The sequence below is a fragment of the Apostichopus japonicus genome, chromosome 16 (assembly GCF_037975245.1).
Source record: "Apostichopus japonicus isolate 1M-3 chromosome 16, ASM3797524v1, whole genome shotgun sequence".
Classification (NCBI taxonomy): Eukaryota; Metazoa; Echinodermata; class Holothuroidea; order Aspidochirotida; family Stichopodidae; genus Apostichopus; species Apostichopus japonicus.
This window is the reverse complement of record NC_092576.1, coordinates 11,415,919-11,430,806: the sequence shown is the minus strand read 5'-3', so window position 1 is coordinate 11,430,806 and position 14,888 is coordinate 11,415,919. Positions and strand designations below refer to the sequence as shown.

Below are 14,888 nucleotides of genomic sequence, written 5' to 3'. Positions count from 1 at the left end.
CTGTACATCAGTAAAGCGGGAGCCCCCTTTGGGTCGGGGGCCACCTGGTTAGCACGGTCTGAGCCCATATGAGTTACGCTACTTTGCCCCAAATTCTTTTCATTTCGAAAGACGCACAGTTTCAAGTTTATTACACACTGAAGGCTTCGATTCTCTATCTGCCTTCAGTCAAGGGAAGATCTTGGGATTTTCATCCCTATCGCTACGGATATTGCTAGATATCCATACAGTACAGTGCCCTTGGGATTTCTTGGTTTTTCTGGGCCTGATCTTGGGAAATTGCAAGTCGAAAGTGCTAACACTCTATGTAGGTCAGTGCACGACCTCTAGACGTCACTTATATACCCGATCACTTGTTATCGATGAAGTGGTGTGTTATCGGATTTTGTCAAGTTCTTGGTAATTACGGGCGAAGGTCATTAATTAATTTTCGTAACTCATCGGGAAGAGATTAGAGGGGTGGGCGTATGTTTGTGGGCGTATGGAAAGCCGTTTTAACATTTAATAAGGAATTTCAGATATCTCGAAATATTTTCAGATATCTCAGATTAAATTACAGATATCTCCAATTTATTTAAGATATCTACAAATAATTGACGATATCTTCAAATCAATTTCCGATATCTCGAAATACCAGGGAATTTCCGATATCTGAAATTGAATTCGAGATATCTCGAATTCATTTTCAGATATTTCGAATTCAATTTCAGATACCTCGAATTCAATTTCATATATCTGAAATAGAATTTTAGATATTTCGAATTCAATTTCAGATATCTGAAATAAAATTTCAGATGTCTCGAATTCAATTTCAGATATCTCGAATTCAATTACAGATATTTCGAATTTAATTACAGATATCTGAAAATTCCCAATATCTTAAATTCCCGATTAAATGTTAAATTGGCTTTCCATATGGGCGCGCGTTTTCATGCAGATGAGAACAATCTCAAGAAGTGATGGGTTCGTTGTGTTCCCCGACGACTCGGTCAAGTTCGAGACCCGCCACAGTTGGTTTCATAGCACAATTGTACAATTTAAGACGTCCATACAAACACACACACACACACTCGTAATCATATATAGTATATATATATATATATATATCCGGCTTTAGGAATCACAAATGATTTTCGAGTTGGATAGCATCATGTTTGATCTCTAGAGTAGGGCAAAATATGTCACCAAAAACAGAACTAGTATTGTTCGATATAGGTGACAAACGCCTACAGTGGAATTACGATCTTCCTTACCGGTTTCGAACCTCTGGACATACAATCAGCGTCCATAGCCTAGTGGTTAGGGTGTCCGCGTACAGAGCGGGAGGCCCGTGGTTCGAATCCCGGTGGAGGCTGAAAGTTTTTTCACTGTTCTTGATTTTCCAACTCATTACGATTTTCATTTATATATATTCATTTGCCTTTGTCGTTTACCTCCATTGCATCAACATAAAGTCTGTTCAAAGTATCTCTTTCGAGATCCGGCTTTAGGAATCACAAATGATTTTCGAGTTGGATAGCATCATGTTTGATCTCTAGAGTAGGGCAAAATATGTCACCAAAAACAGAACTAGTATTGTTCGATATAGGTGACAAACGCCTACAGTGGAATTACGATCTTCCTTACCGGTTTCGAACCTCTGGACATACAATCAGCGTCCATAGCCTAGTGGTTAGGGTGTCCGCGTACAGAGCGGGAGGCCCGTGGTTCGAATCCCGGTGGAGGCTGAAAGTTTTTTCACTGTTCTTGAATTTCCAACTCATTACGATTTTCATTTATATATATTCATTTGCCTTTGTCGTTTACCTCCATTGCATCAACATAAAGTCTGTTCAAAGTATCTCTTTCGAGATCCGGCTTTAGGAATCACAAATGATTTTCGAGTTGGATAGCATCATGTTTGATCTCTAGAGTAGGGCAAAATATGTCACCAAAAACAGAACTAGTATTGTTCGATATAGGTGACAAACGCCTGCAGTGGAATTACGATCTTCCTTACCGGTTTCGAACCTCTGGACATACAATCAGCGTCCATAGCCTAGTGGTTAGGGTGTCCGCGTACAGAGCGGGAGGCCCGTGGTTCGAATCCCGGTGGAGGCTGAAAGTTTTTTCACTGTTCTTGATTTTCCAACTCATTACGATTTTCATTTATATATATATATATATATATAGTATATATATATCTATATATATATATATATATAGATAGATAGATATCTTCATTAGTGAGAGAGGAAAATGGAAACGTAAAAAATGGAGTTGGTTGGTGTAAGAGGTAGGGTGAGGCGCACGCCCCTCCGTAATCCTCGATCCGTCACTGGCTACCCTGTGTATATAATAGTGATCAGTGCTGTAATTATGACTGTTCCTCTTCTCTTCCCGGTATCTTGGCGTTTATCTTCTACTCCCTCCTTTTTTGCTTGTTCTCTCTTTCTTCTGTTTCTTTTCCCTTCCTTCCTCTCCTCCCTCCTCTTTTTTTCTCCCTCTTTTTTCCTTTTTTTCTTCTCTTCTTTTTCTCTCCTCTTTTCCTTACCCGGGGGCGCGCCCCCAACGCCCCCCTGGATACGCGCCTGCTGTCTGCATTTTGTACCGACACGAACAAAACGCCACTTGCAAGCAACAGAAAGTTTCACTTTAAGATGGCCGCACACGGTTTGGGGCAAGTCTACAATGACTTTAAGTAAGGAAAAGTTGTGTAGGCCAAAGGACTTCAATAACCGGCAAGCAGTTCCAACCAGGCAGATGATTACAGGCATCATGTAGTTTAATCTCAATAAATCTATCCATTATATTGATATTTCTTAATTAGAGAGACTTTTTTATCAATAAATCAACAGAATTAATTTTTGAAATGCAAAAACGTGAACACACTTATCAAGACCATAGTCTTGATATATATTATGGCCCAAACAACACGGCAGTCTTGGATGGCTTTGAACAGCACATGTCCTTCACAAATTTGTTACACACTTTATTCATATTATTGGAGGCCATATTACGCTAATTACGCTTCCCTATGAAGCTTTGTATTGTATATCAGACTTAATGATCCCTATGGTAGATTTGTCAGTCCAGCCACTTTCATTAATTTAATGAGCTTCAGAGTTTGGACTTGTCATTTCTCATGTGAAAAGTACTACATAGATACTACCAGGACTGTGTTTTGATAGGTCCAGAGAATATAAAATTAAATTCGTGACCATGTAGTCCTTTCTCCACTTTTCTCCACAAACTGTCAAGTATCGTAAAGGACATACAAATAATTAATCACGAATCACTTAAATCCATGTAATTAAGCTGTATTTACTTACGCTTCACATGAAAAGTACATTTTGCCTAAAGCTGCTATTATCTGGTGGATTCATACTAGATTGCAAAAATAATTATTAAAACTTCATGTATACTATGATTTGTTATACTTACGTCACCAAGGTGGGACAATTTTCTGAATAAAAGCTAATATAAATTCTATATTCTTCCTTTCATTCATATATATATATTAATATTTATATATATATATATATATATATATATATATATATATATATATATATATATATATATATATGTATATATGTATATATACATATACATATATATATATATATATATATATGTATATGTATATATATATATATATATGTATATATATATATATGTATATATCTATGTATATATATATATATATATATATATATATATATATATATATATATATCATGATTGACAGCAAACGTACTGGAAGTTTGTTAAGTAATTCGTGAAATATATTTTATAGAAGTACTATAGAAACTACTACTAAATACTAGTCTATTCATACTGTACATACTGTCAGTGAGAGTGCTTTGAAGCATAATATGAAAGTTTAGTGACACATATACACTTGTTCCAATTAGATTGAGGGAATGGAAAGGGATGGGGGGGGGAAGGGGGTGTCAGAAATAACCAAACGTTTACCTCCGAACCGATGAGGTTTTAAAGAACTTTCAAAAAGACATATCATTCGGTCAATATTAAACGTGGCACCTTTTATCATCTCAAGTAAAGGGTGGGCGAATACTGTCAAGTTTAACCGATCAATTTTGCTATTCTATTTCGCTGGATGTTTCTGGGCCTTGTCTAACTAAAGGGTCATCAATAACGACCCCAAAATAAAATAAAAATCAGAGGTTTCGTTCCGGAAAAAAATCGTTGTCAAAAAATATCAATTAGAATGAAAGACAGGACATCGTATGCGTTAAATTACATTCGGGATACACAATTGTGTATAGGATATTATCCTATAGGTAACTGAAGGTATCTGATTTGTAAAATATATTATCCTATAGGTAGCCGAAAGCAACCGATATTTAAAATAGTCTGCGTAAAGGTAGTACGCTTAAGGTACCTTCAGCTACCTGTAGAATAATATCCGAAAGTAACTAATATATAAAATATTCTGTATAAGTATAGAACGTTTAAAATTACCTTCAGTTACCTAAAGGATAGTATCATATAGGTATAACCGAAAGTAACCGATATTTAAAATATTCTGCCCACGTATAGTTCGCCTAAATTTCGTATCTCATACTGTGAGGTGTATAATATCGTGCATATTATAGAATGTTGATGACGTCGGAACAGAATGGCAACGATGAACTGTAAATATTCTGCAAAGCTTTAACCAGAGGCGTCCAGGGCAGCATCGGCGATGGCAGTATTGGCGATAGTATTGGAAAAAGTGAACCAATTAGCAACGTAAATCCCCCATAATATTAAGACCAATACTCCCAAAACGGCGTCTATAATCCCAAAACACCCTCCAGCTAATGACAAGTAGAGTGAATAGTCCCTATTTCTTTGGCTTTGCTCATAATTTCCCATGGCGTCGGTTTCTCTAGCCTGCAGTAATAAAAGAGAAATAGCCACAAAATTATACGGTGTCTCCTTCAGTGGTTATGTAGTTCTCATGGTTACATGTAGTTCCGGCTATCAAGTCTTGTTTTTTTTAAACATTTTTTTATTTCTCCAATAAATGCAGTTCTACGAGAACAGGTTTTGATTTGGTGTGTTTCTCTTTTAAAACAAAGAACCACAATAAGAAGTGTAAACAGGATATATTGTGGCTAGTTTTTAAAACTGCACCAATGAGATCACAGTTGATGCTAATAATGGTTGGGTTAATGGTAATAGTGGTGGGGTTAATGCTTATAGTGGTGGGGTAAATGGTAACAGTGGTGGGCTTAATGATAATAGTGGTGGGGTTGATGCTAATAGTGGTGGGGTAATGCTTATAGTTGTGGGTTCAATGCTTATAGTGGTGGGGTTAATGCTAAAATTGGTGGGGTTATGGTAATAGTGGTGGGATGAATGCTGATAGAGGTGGGGTTGATGCTAATAGTAGTGGGATTGATGGTAATAGTGGTGGGGTTAATGGTAATAACGGTTGGGTTAATGGTAATAGTAGTGGGATTAATGTTTATAGTGGTGGGGTAAATGATAATTGTGGTGGGGTTAATGATAATAGTGGTGGGGTTGAAGGTAATAGTGGTGGAGTTAATGCTAATAGTGGCGGGGTAAATGCTGATAGTGGTGGGGTTAACGCTTATAGTGGTGGGGCTAATGCTAAAAGTGGTGGGTTATGGTAATAGAGGTGGGATTAATGCTGATAGTGGTGGGGTTAATACTCATAGTGGTGGGGTTAATGCTAATAGTTGTGGGGTTAATGATAATAGTGGTGGGGTTAATGCTGATAGTGGTGGGGTTGATGCTAATAGTGGTGGGGTTGATGCTGATAGTGGTGGGGTTAATGATAACAGTGGTGGGGACCTTAATGCTAATAGTGGTGGGGACCTTAATGCTAAAAGTGGTGGGGTTAATGCTAATAGTGGTGGGGTTAATACTAAAAGTGGTGGGGTTAATGCTGATATTGGTGGGGTTAATTCTAACAGTGGTGGGGTAAATGCTGATATTAGTGGGATTAATGCTCATAGTGGTGGGGTTGATGGTAATAGTGGTGGGGTTAATGATAATAGTGGTGAGGTTGCAGGTAATAGTGGTGGGGTTAATGCTAATAGTGGTGGGGTTAATGCTAATAAATGCTAATACTTTGATCAGTATTTATTTATTTTTTGGTTCAATATGCAATGTTTAATTTTGATTTATTGCAATACAATAATATTTCCTACCCACCTCCTTCCTCCCACCAAGAGAACAAACTAATAAAAAAACAAGTGTTATGCTGTAGTGATGTTTACCTGGCATACGCAGCATAACGCAAAAAGTCCACAGAGCCATCCAGCAGGACAGAAACATATTACAAATATAGCGAGAATCACCAACGTGGTATCGTCTTGACCTGGGCAACAGCCGGGTCTCCTAGCGTAGGTAGGATTGTATCCGATGGGATACTGAAATGGAAGAGAAAGGACTAATTGAAGGATTTATATAGCTGAAACAAATATAAACAACTGACTTGATATTTGAAACATGAAACCGACTAATAAGACAATTTTTTTTGGGCGATGTTCCTTGACTATACCTATACCTGCCAAACATAAATTATTTTTGTTTCCCTTCTCTCCACACCTTTCTGTCTTTGTCCTTCTCCAGTTTATTCCTACCCCCTTCCCTTAATCCTATCTTTGTCCCTCCATTGTTTATCTCCTACCTCTCCTCAGTCTTCCCCTGTTGGTTTCTTTCTTTCTTCTCTCCATCCCTTGTCTACGGTGACCCCGGACAAAATCCCCCCGGACATAACCCCCCCCCCGGACAAAATCCCCCCGGACAAAATCCCCCTGGACAAATTCCCCCTGGACAAAATCCCCCTGGACAAAATCCCCTGGTGGATTTTGTCTTAGAACCCTTGTCTACTAATCCCCTTACATGTATCTCATTTTGTTCACCATGCTCATTAACCTGTCTGTATTCTGTGCGTGTTTTTGCCCCTTATGTTACTGTTTCTTGTCATTTAGCCTCTGGAGAAGATCCTGTTAGTATCGAAACGTCAGGCCATCTTACTTTTAAACAAACATAAATGATCCAACATGCTGTGACATGTTCTCAATGAACATGGCTTGATCAGTTTGAAATAGTGTGAATAAGAGACATCCGTTAATCAGTGTCAATTGAAAAGTGTGTTGTAACACATATAAGACCGGTCAGCAGATGCATCTCTGGGGGAAAAATTACTAACAGACGACTTCGTTTATACTCGAAGGCGGTTTCTTCTAATGACTGTGTAGGAATCTAAAAAGATGGCCCTGTATTTCACTAGTAACTGTAACTTAGTAAAGATGGTTCGAACAGGGAGTTGTTATGGAACAACTCCCTGGTTCGAACAGCAGGTTCTTAGCGTGCTGCAGTAAAGTGTCGTCCACACTCTGTTAACATGTTGACGTAATTATCAGCCAAACCTAAAGAGTAGTCTGGTTAGTCCAGTCAGTCATCATGCATAATAGTGATAAAAATGATACACAATTTTTATATAGCGCTAAACAAACTATGAAGTAATTCTTGTTTATTTGGGGTTTAAAAGTGATATTGAATGAGGTTTCTCAAGTTAGCAAGAGGCCAGGTAACCAGAATGAACACTCGGAAAGGGCCGTTTTCCGGCCTTCTGGGGGGTTTGCGCAACCAACAATTTCTTGTACGCTCCGCGCCATCCGATGGTGGCTCTCCGCTCAGATAGTCGTGCCTTCAACTTTGAAAATCCTGGCTTCGCCCCTGATGGTTGTGCCTTCATTTTACTTGAATAGCCGACACAAAATTGCTTGCCTAAAGTGTAGTTTCATGGAAATAGGAATGACACCCTTTGTAAAGTATACGTTCAAGTTGTAGGCAATACTTACCGAACTTGCCATTTTGTGGGGGCAAAAAAAAGGTGTGAAGTTATATACAGGTCTCACAGTCATACTAACAATGAAGTGAGGACCGGTACTTCCTTGTTATGTGAATGAGTGATCATTTGGGTTCAAAATTCATTATATCTCTTGTAGCGTTTATAATGCTAACTATCGAATTTGGTGTCTCTCTCAATCTTAACCAATGATTCACAGCAGGATAAATATTTACCCTTCATATTAATAGGGACCTTCACATAATACATTGTCTCGATACCACTACTACATGCTCATGTTGGACAAAAATTATTTACCCATCGAAGTCGCATTTTATCAAAGTGGCTGAACCTCTTAGTCTAGCAAAATAGACAGACCAAGTTGGAGCGATACATACGTCTATGAGAATAGGATCATCAAACTGAAGTTATGCTTCCCATTGACGAATATCCATAGTTCCCCAAATAATTAGGACCATTATGAAAAGAACACAGATTTGGTCAGCTTAAGCCCTCCGATGTAAAATACAATATTAGTTGGATTTAAAATTATATAAATATGGTTTCAACTTCACATAGCCGACTATCGACTGGTTAAGATGTTTATTCTAAAGTATTGTCTCATACAGTAGTCCTTAATGATTCCGTAACCTTATTAAAAAATCGTTAGATTCGAAAATTTTAGGTAACGCGAGATGTCTACTAACTGCAATTGGCATTGCCTAAAGTATGCTTTCTCCTACCCGTTCCCACACACCAACCTGGCGTCCCCCCACTCCTGTTACCCCGTCACTGATTGAGAATTTGCTGCATAAGACACCACTCACTTTCGCAAGAGCTGCTATTGTTTTTAATTTAACTGCTCAAATGATTCTCAATCAGCACACTGTCGGATGATAAAGGGACCTCAATGAAGAAGAAGAAGAAGAAGAAGAAAAAGAAGAAGAAGAAGACAGGCTTTAACTTAACTGAATGTCATATATATATACTTACAGCATTATGAGGTGGGTAATGTGGGTTTACCCCAGGTGGGTATCGAGGTTGCGGGCGACTTGGTACTTGTAGATCCATAGAGGGAGTGGTTACAATAGGACCGGTCGATAGAAACCGTTGACTTCTCGGTTGTACAAATATCGGTTCACGGTAATCGTGCTTTGGAAAACCGCGGTCCCTTCCGTGATGGTGTCTGTCCGCTCTACGGCCACGCCCAAGCTCTTCAATCGGATCAGCGTATGCATAGTCATTTCGACCTCTGTCGCCCCCATCTCGAAATTCCCGCACTGTATTAACAATGTATAATACCAATATATGTATAACAATGAGAACAATTTGGAGGAATGGCGAAGATTTACAACAACAAAAAAGAATCATAATTGTTGATATTTTGGGAATGCATATGTTGTATGTATGTATGTATTTTAGATCCTCCTGCAAGCAGGAGCTCGCAAAGAAGCCTCATTGGCTTATCAAAGCCACAAGCTGACCGAAGTCAGTCTCTTAGATTCATATTTAACGTCCATGATTATGAATTGTCAATTGTCAACAACTCTGTAACTGGACGGCATACATTAATCTTGGAGTGACTCGAACTATGGATCTTATGATTGGAAGGCACCGGAGTTAACCACTGAGCTAACACTCCTGTTAGACCCAAGTTAAGACCCAAGTCAATAATATGTTATCGAGGCATATCAGTTGAAATTATATTTTTCCGGCGGAGGATAATAATCTGTCCACAAATAATTGACTCCTTGAGTAACTTCTAAAATATAGAGGACATTTAGAGCTATACTAAGAAACAGTCCAAATCTATCACATTGTGATCATCAAGTTTGAAGAAAGAAGAAGATTCTAAGAGAAAAAGTCAAGCTTTGTGGAGAAGGTTTGTCATGATGCCGTCACAGAATATGCTTATCGTTGTCCACTATATGGAATACCAGCCAATACTCATAGCTAGTACAGTAACTACTGTTCATGTTCCACAACCGTGCATCAGTAACTACTGCGCTGTGTTCGTAACACGGTAACATGTGTAACAGGTGGCACAGTAATTACTGCAAGTTTTTTCTTACTGCAAATTTTCACCTGTCGGACTCGTAGTTCAACGTGTAACAGCTTTCCAGTAATTACTGTGCTAGCTGTAACACATATTACCGTGTTGCGAACACAGCGCAGTAGTTACTGATGCACGGTTGTGGAACATGAACAGTAGTTACTGTACTAGCTATGAGTATCGGGTGGGATTACCTATATAGACATGCGGCACATATAACATTCAGTATCGCGAGCCAGGGACAAGATATTGAGACAAAGGATGCTAATGGTGGAACTTCATTTATGCGTTAATCTTTTGTTATAAGTATTTCATTGTCTGACATTGTCTGACATTGTCTGACATTGTCCGGAGTACCCATGCAGTGAAAGAAGATTAACGCAATCAGCCTTTTTTTTTTTGTAATCTATAAAATGAGCTGATAATTAATAAAACAGTTTCAGGAAATTAGTCTAGTAAATGTAAATCATGGGTCTCGAACAAATAACTTTATTATTTTGCTGAACTAGTACACCCTCTGGCCGAGCCCTGTTACATGGTCACTTTGGTCACGTGTGATCATGAAAGCGATTTAAATCAATTAAATGTGTAAAAGTAAGTGGGCCTGACGTTTCGATCCTAGCAGGATTTTCTTCAAAGGCTAAATGACAAGTAACAGTTACAGAAGGGACAAAAACCACGCACAGAATACAGACAAGTTTTTGTCCCTTCTATTACTGTTACTTGTCATTTAGCCTTTGAAGAAGATCCTACTAGGATCGAAACGTCAGGGCAACTTACTTTTTACACATTCTCTTACACAGGCTCTCTAGTGAATAAGCTGTTTGCTAACAGTTTTATTTTATTTTAAATCAAATAAAGGTAGATTACTCTTTCCAAATAGACAAATAGGCCTACTTACAAATATATATTGTCTCATATAAACATGAGCAGTACCTGTAAAGGTAATTCCCGAAGGTACAAAGCCATTGGTGCTTGAATTTGTTGCTTTGTTATTGACCGCAGCTGTATGTACTGACTGTACACTAGTATCTGATTACCGATGGCAGCAAGATGTGTGTGTGTTTTTTTCTGGGATCGATGGTGGTGTCTAACACTTCTGTTACACCTCATTCGAAACTAGGTCAAATTACCGGCATTAGACGTTTCTTTTTGCGCGAGTCTTTACACCCTTTAAGTCTGTACTTGGAGCTTCTTTTATATTCATTTGCCAGATATTGTCAGCTGCAGGGTTATTGCCACGCCGGCCGGCGGCGGCCGGTGGTAACCGCCACTCACGCCTGCCGGCCGGCATTGGAAGTGAATAAACAGTCCACTGGCCGGCACAAAAAAATAGTAAAATGCTTGTGAAATACAACAAAAGTAACAAATTTATCTTTCCCTTGCCGTAAAACATGATAATAACGTCACCTTTTTCTGTTATTTACCAATTGTAAATCTGAAAAGTAGCAAAAATCACCCTTAAGCGGGCCCTGGACCCCCGGCCGTGAGATGCGAGAGCTTCGCTCGCTACGCTCGCTACGCTTCGCAAATTTATTTAACCAGCACTCACACTCTCCTAGCTATAACCCTGGTCAGCTGTAATATTGGAATGGTCATTAGTAAATATGCGAGTCTCGAAAATGTACATTCTAACAGCATGAGTATATGTGTTTACCAATGTAATTGACATTTTAGACTCCTTTATGAAAGTTTGAACATGAAGATACTGGAGGAGTAGAAGTCTATGGCATTAAAGGAGAAATAACCCCTTGCTTTTTTTGCATCCATTCTTAGTTTTGACAGATGGTCTTTCCAGTAAAAGCAATAGAAAAGCATAAAAATCCCTTCTTTGAGGTGAAAAAACGATTTGAATGTAGTTCATGTGTCGCGCCATTTTGTTTAAATTGAGCCAGTTCCCGGATGTACCGTGACGAAAGCGAGCCACTTGGCGTATATCAAGAAAACATAGTTGCCAATCCCTAAAATAATTAAAATTGTTCTTTCAACAATAGAAATGAACAAAATATCGATCAGGAAATCTCTTTTGTCTTTATTGATCTGTACAAAAATGCCTAAAAAGTGAATAAAATTTATTATTGTAACGAGTATCAGTGGAAATATATATTTTTGGATCTTTTCAACGATTTGATTTTACCGTGATTAGATTGCTTTCACATCAACAGTTGGTCAGCCGAAACAAAGGGCAACAGGGCAACATAGCAGTCAGAAAGTCGGACAGCCGGGCAGCGCGGACATTAAAAGTTAAAATAATATGGTAAATTGAAATTAGATGTTTCTGTGATCCCGAGGAATACCTTTGACGAAAGAAATCTTGACTGTTCACAATGTATTTGATTTTCAGGTCCACGTAAGTTTGTTTTTTCTACACTTTTAACTTGTAATAATTTCCCCCGTGAGGTTTATGATATATTTCATATGATATTCTAGAAATAATACTGTTATTATGCGCTTTATTTTCTGTCAAAATAATCGGAAAAAATAAAAGTTCGTGTGTGTAACAAGTGTTGTTAAAGTGTTATGAATTACCAGCATATATACCCACACACTCGAATCGACTTTAAGAAGTCTCATTAAAATACAAATAGTTATTAACAATCCTTATGTTTAGGCCTGACTTTTGTTCATATACATTGTAACTTAACTATATATATCATTGTATTGTCCCAATGCATTGTTATTAAATCTGCTACTTACTGTCAATGGAAGAAATCCCGCTCATTGTGTCAAGTTATTCCAAGATAGCAAGAGGAACATGGCCAGAAAATATCCGTCATTAACAAACGATACACACTGTTATTAATAAGTATATATGAGACCCTATATACAAACTAGCATGTATAATCCAACAGTGACAAAATCAATGCCGATATCTGTCATGCATGAGAGACGAAAAGTAAATATATCGGTCCTGTGTTTGTGAGATGAACCATGCAAGTCGCTATTCTTCTTATGCGGCCATTTGTTGTGTTTTGGGTGTTTTTATTTCGTTGCCATCTATGACGATCCGATGAGTCATAAATTAGCTTAAAGGCATTGAAGACTCGCCCCAAACCGCGTGCCGCGCTCTCAAAAAGCTAAATTTACGTTGCTTACAAATGACGTTTTCTTCTTCTCGCTACAAAATGCAGAAAGTAATGAAACGTGATACCTTGTTATATTTTATCTAGACCTGAGATGTCCACGCTGCTATGTACACTGTGTTGTGGGTATTGACCGTAGCTGTATATGTATTGACTGTACACTAGTGTCTAATTACCGATGGTAGCAAGCTGTGTGTGTATTTTCTGGGATCGACGGTGGTGTCTAACACTTCTGTTACACCTCATTCCAAACTAGGTGAAATTACAGGCATGAGACGTTTCTTTGTGCGCCATTCTTCACACCCTTTAATAAGGTCATATCACGATCAGGCGAGTTAACGTATCATGCATGCACGAAAATTGTGGTAAGAATTATGAAAATATAGAAGAAAATAAAACACTGTTTAATTTTTTTTTCTTCAAATTCTAAGGGGGGGGGGGGGGATTGGGGTGTAGGAGAGAAGTGTTGGCTTCTATTTGTTAAAACCTTCAGAGGCGGTGAAAGAGAATTGAAAAGAAGAGGCGAGGCGAGGCAAAAACTTCTAAGGGCAGTGCAACATGTAAATCATATTTGCATTATGTACCACCCAACACAGTATTTGATTGTTTTTCAAACAAACAAACAAAAACAATATGATTTTTTGTTATTATAAATAACATGGCAATTTTGTTGGGTCGAACACGTCTGCAAAATAAACCATATTGTGAATATGACAGGGACCTTACCACGTTTAGTTGTACATTGATTTGATTGTTCAGTTTGAATTCAAGGTGGCTATGGATTGAGTAGAGCACTCAACATATAACACGCCTATTAACACTCTGTTAGAGCACATTGCGTGTTGGTCATAACCTGTACCGATTTTGGTTAAGATCATGTCTAGCATTAATGTTCTCCTTCTAATGGAGTCGCAATACAAACCTTAAGATGATCGCACAGTTAAGTATACCGTTGCAATGGGAATGGGGTTGAGAGCGGATCAGGCGGTTCATGGTTTGGTTTTTGTGGCCAGGTTCTTTCCTGGTTGCTTTCTTAAGTATCATGTGTAGCATTATGTTCCCCTTCAGGAGAATCGTTATACACACCTGACGATTATCATACAGTCACAATCTCGAGGGAAGGGGGCTGGGGTTGAGAGCGGTTCAGGAGGGTCGTTGTTTTTATTTTTTGTGACCAGATTCTTTCCTAGGTGACTTTCTTTCAAAGTATCATTACGTTCCCCTTCTAGGGGAACCGCGATACATACCTGACGATAATAACACAGTCTCTACACAATGGCGTTGGGGTTAAGAACCTATCAGAAGGTTTTTCTTCCGTGCCCAAGTTCTTTACTTAAATAAACCTGTTACCCAGCTGACATTCCAACACCGTTAGCTTTTCATTGTTGATCAGAATGTAAGCCCGTTGACTTGCAGAAGTAATACAATGAATGATAAGCAGAACTCAGTGACATTACGTCAATGCCAAGGCTTGAACACTGCATCGTGAAGTTGTAAAAATGTTGCCAACCCCTACCCCACCCCCCCCCCAATCCCCGCAAAAACAAACATTCTCAGCCAATGTATTAAAATGATCGACAGAGAGTTTTGCTGTTGCAATCTCAATTATTGCTCTAACAAGTAAATACCGTATTAAGTATATTTCATTGAAAGTAGTTACTACTTTATTGTTATTTTTCGGGGGGGGGGGGGTGGAGGTGAGGAAAGGGGTGGGGTTGAGGTTGGAGGGTGTGACTGAGGTTGGGGAGTGTTAATTTATTTGTAATATTATGTCACCTATGTGGCTTTTTCAAATGTATGATTTTACAAGTTCTTGTAGACCCCGTGACAATTTAATTGTTTCTTATTGGCCAACAATAATTAATGCCTTAACACTAAATAAAGCTCATCTACAGTGTTGTAGCCGCACACAACGTAATACAATTAAAGAAAATAT

General features: G+C 38.4%; 1 protein-coding gene across 1 annotated transcript; it reads right to left on the bottom strand.

Moving 5' to 3' along the window:
• Nucleotides 1-3,912: 3,912 nt before the first annotated feature.
• On the bottom strand, nt 3,913-12,725 carry LOC139983059 (uncharacterized). The gene is made up of 4 exons (XM_071996399.1): nt 12,567-12,725; nt 8,810-9,096; nt 6,237-6,389; nt 3,913-4,881 (listed from the first exon to the last, which is right to left on the bottom strand). Exons 1-4 carry the CDS (start codon nt 12,589-12,591, stop codon nt 4,660-4,662), a joined length of 687 nt encoding a protein of 228 aa, XP_071852500.1. The 5' UTR covers nt 12,592-12,725; the 3' UTR covers nt 3,913-4,659.
• Between the last annotated feature and the right edge of the window lie 2,163 nt (nt 12,726-14,888).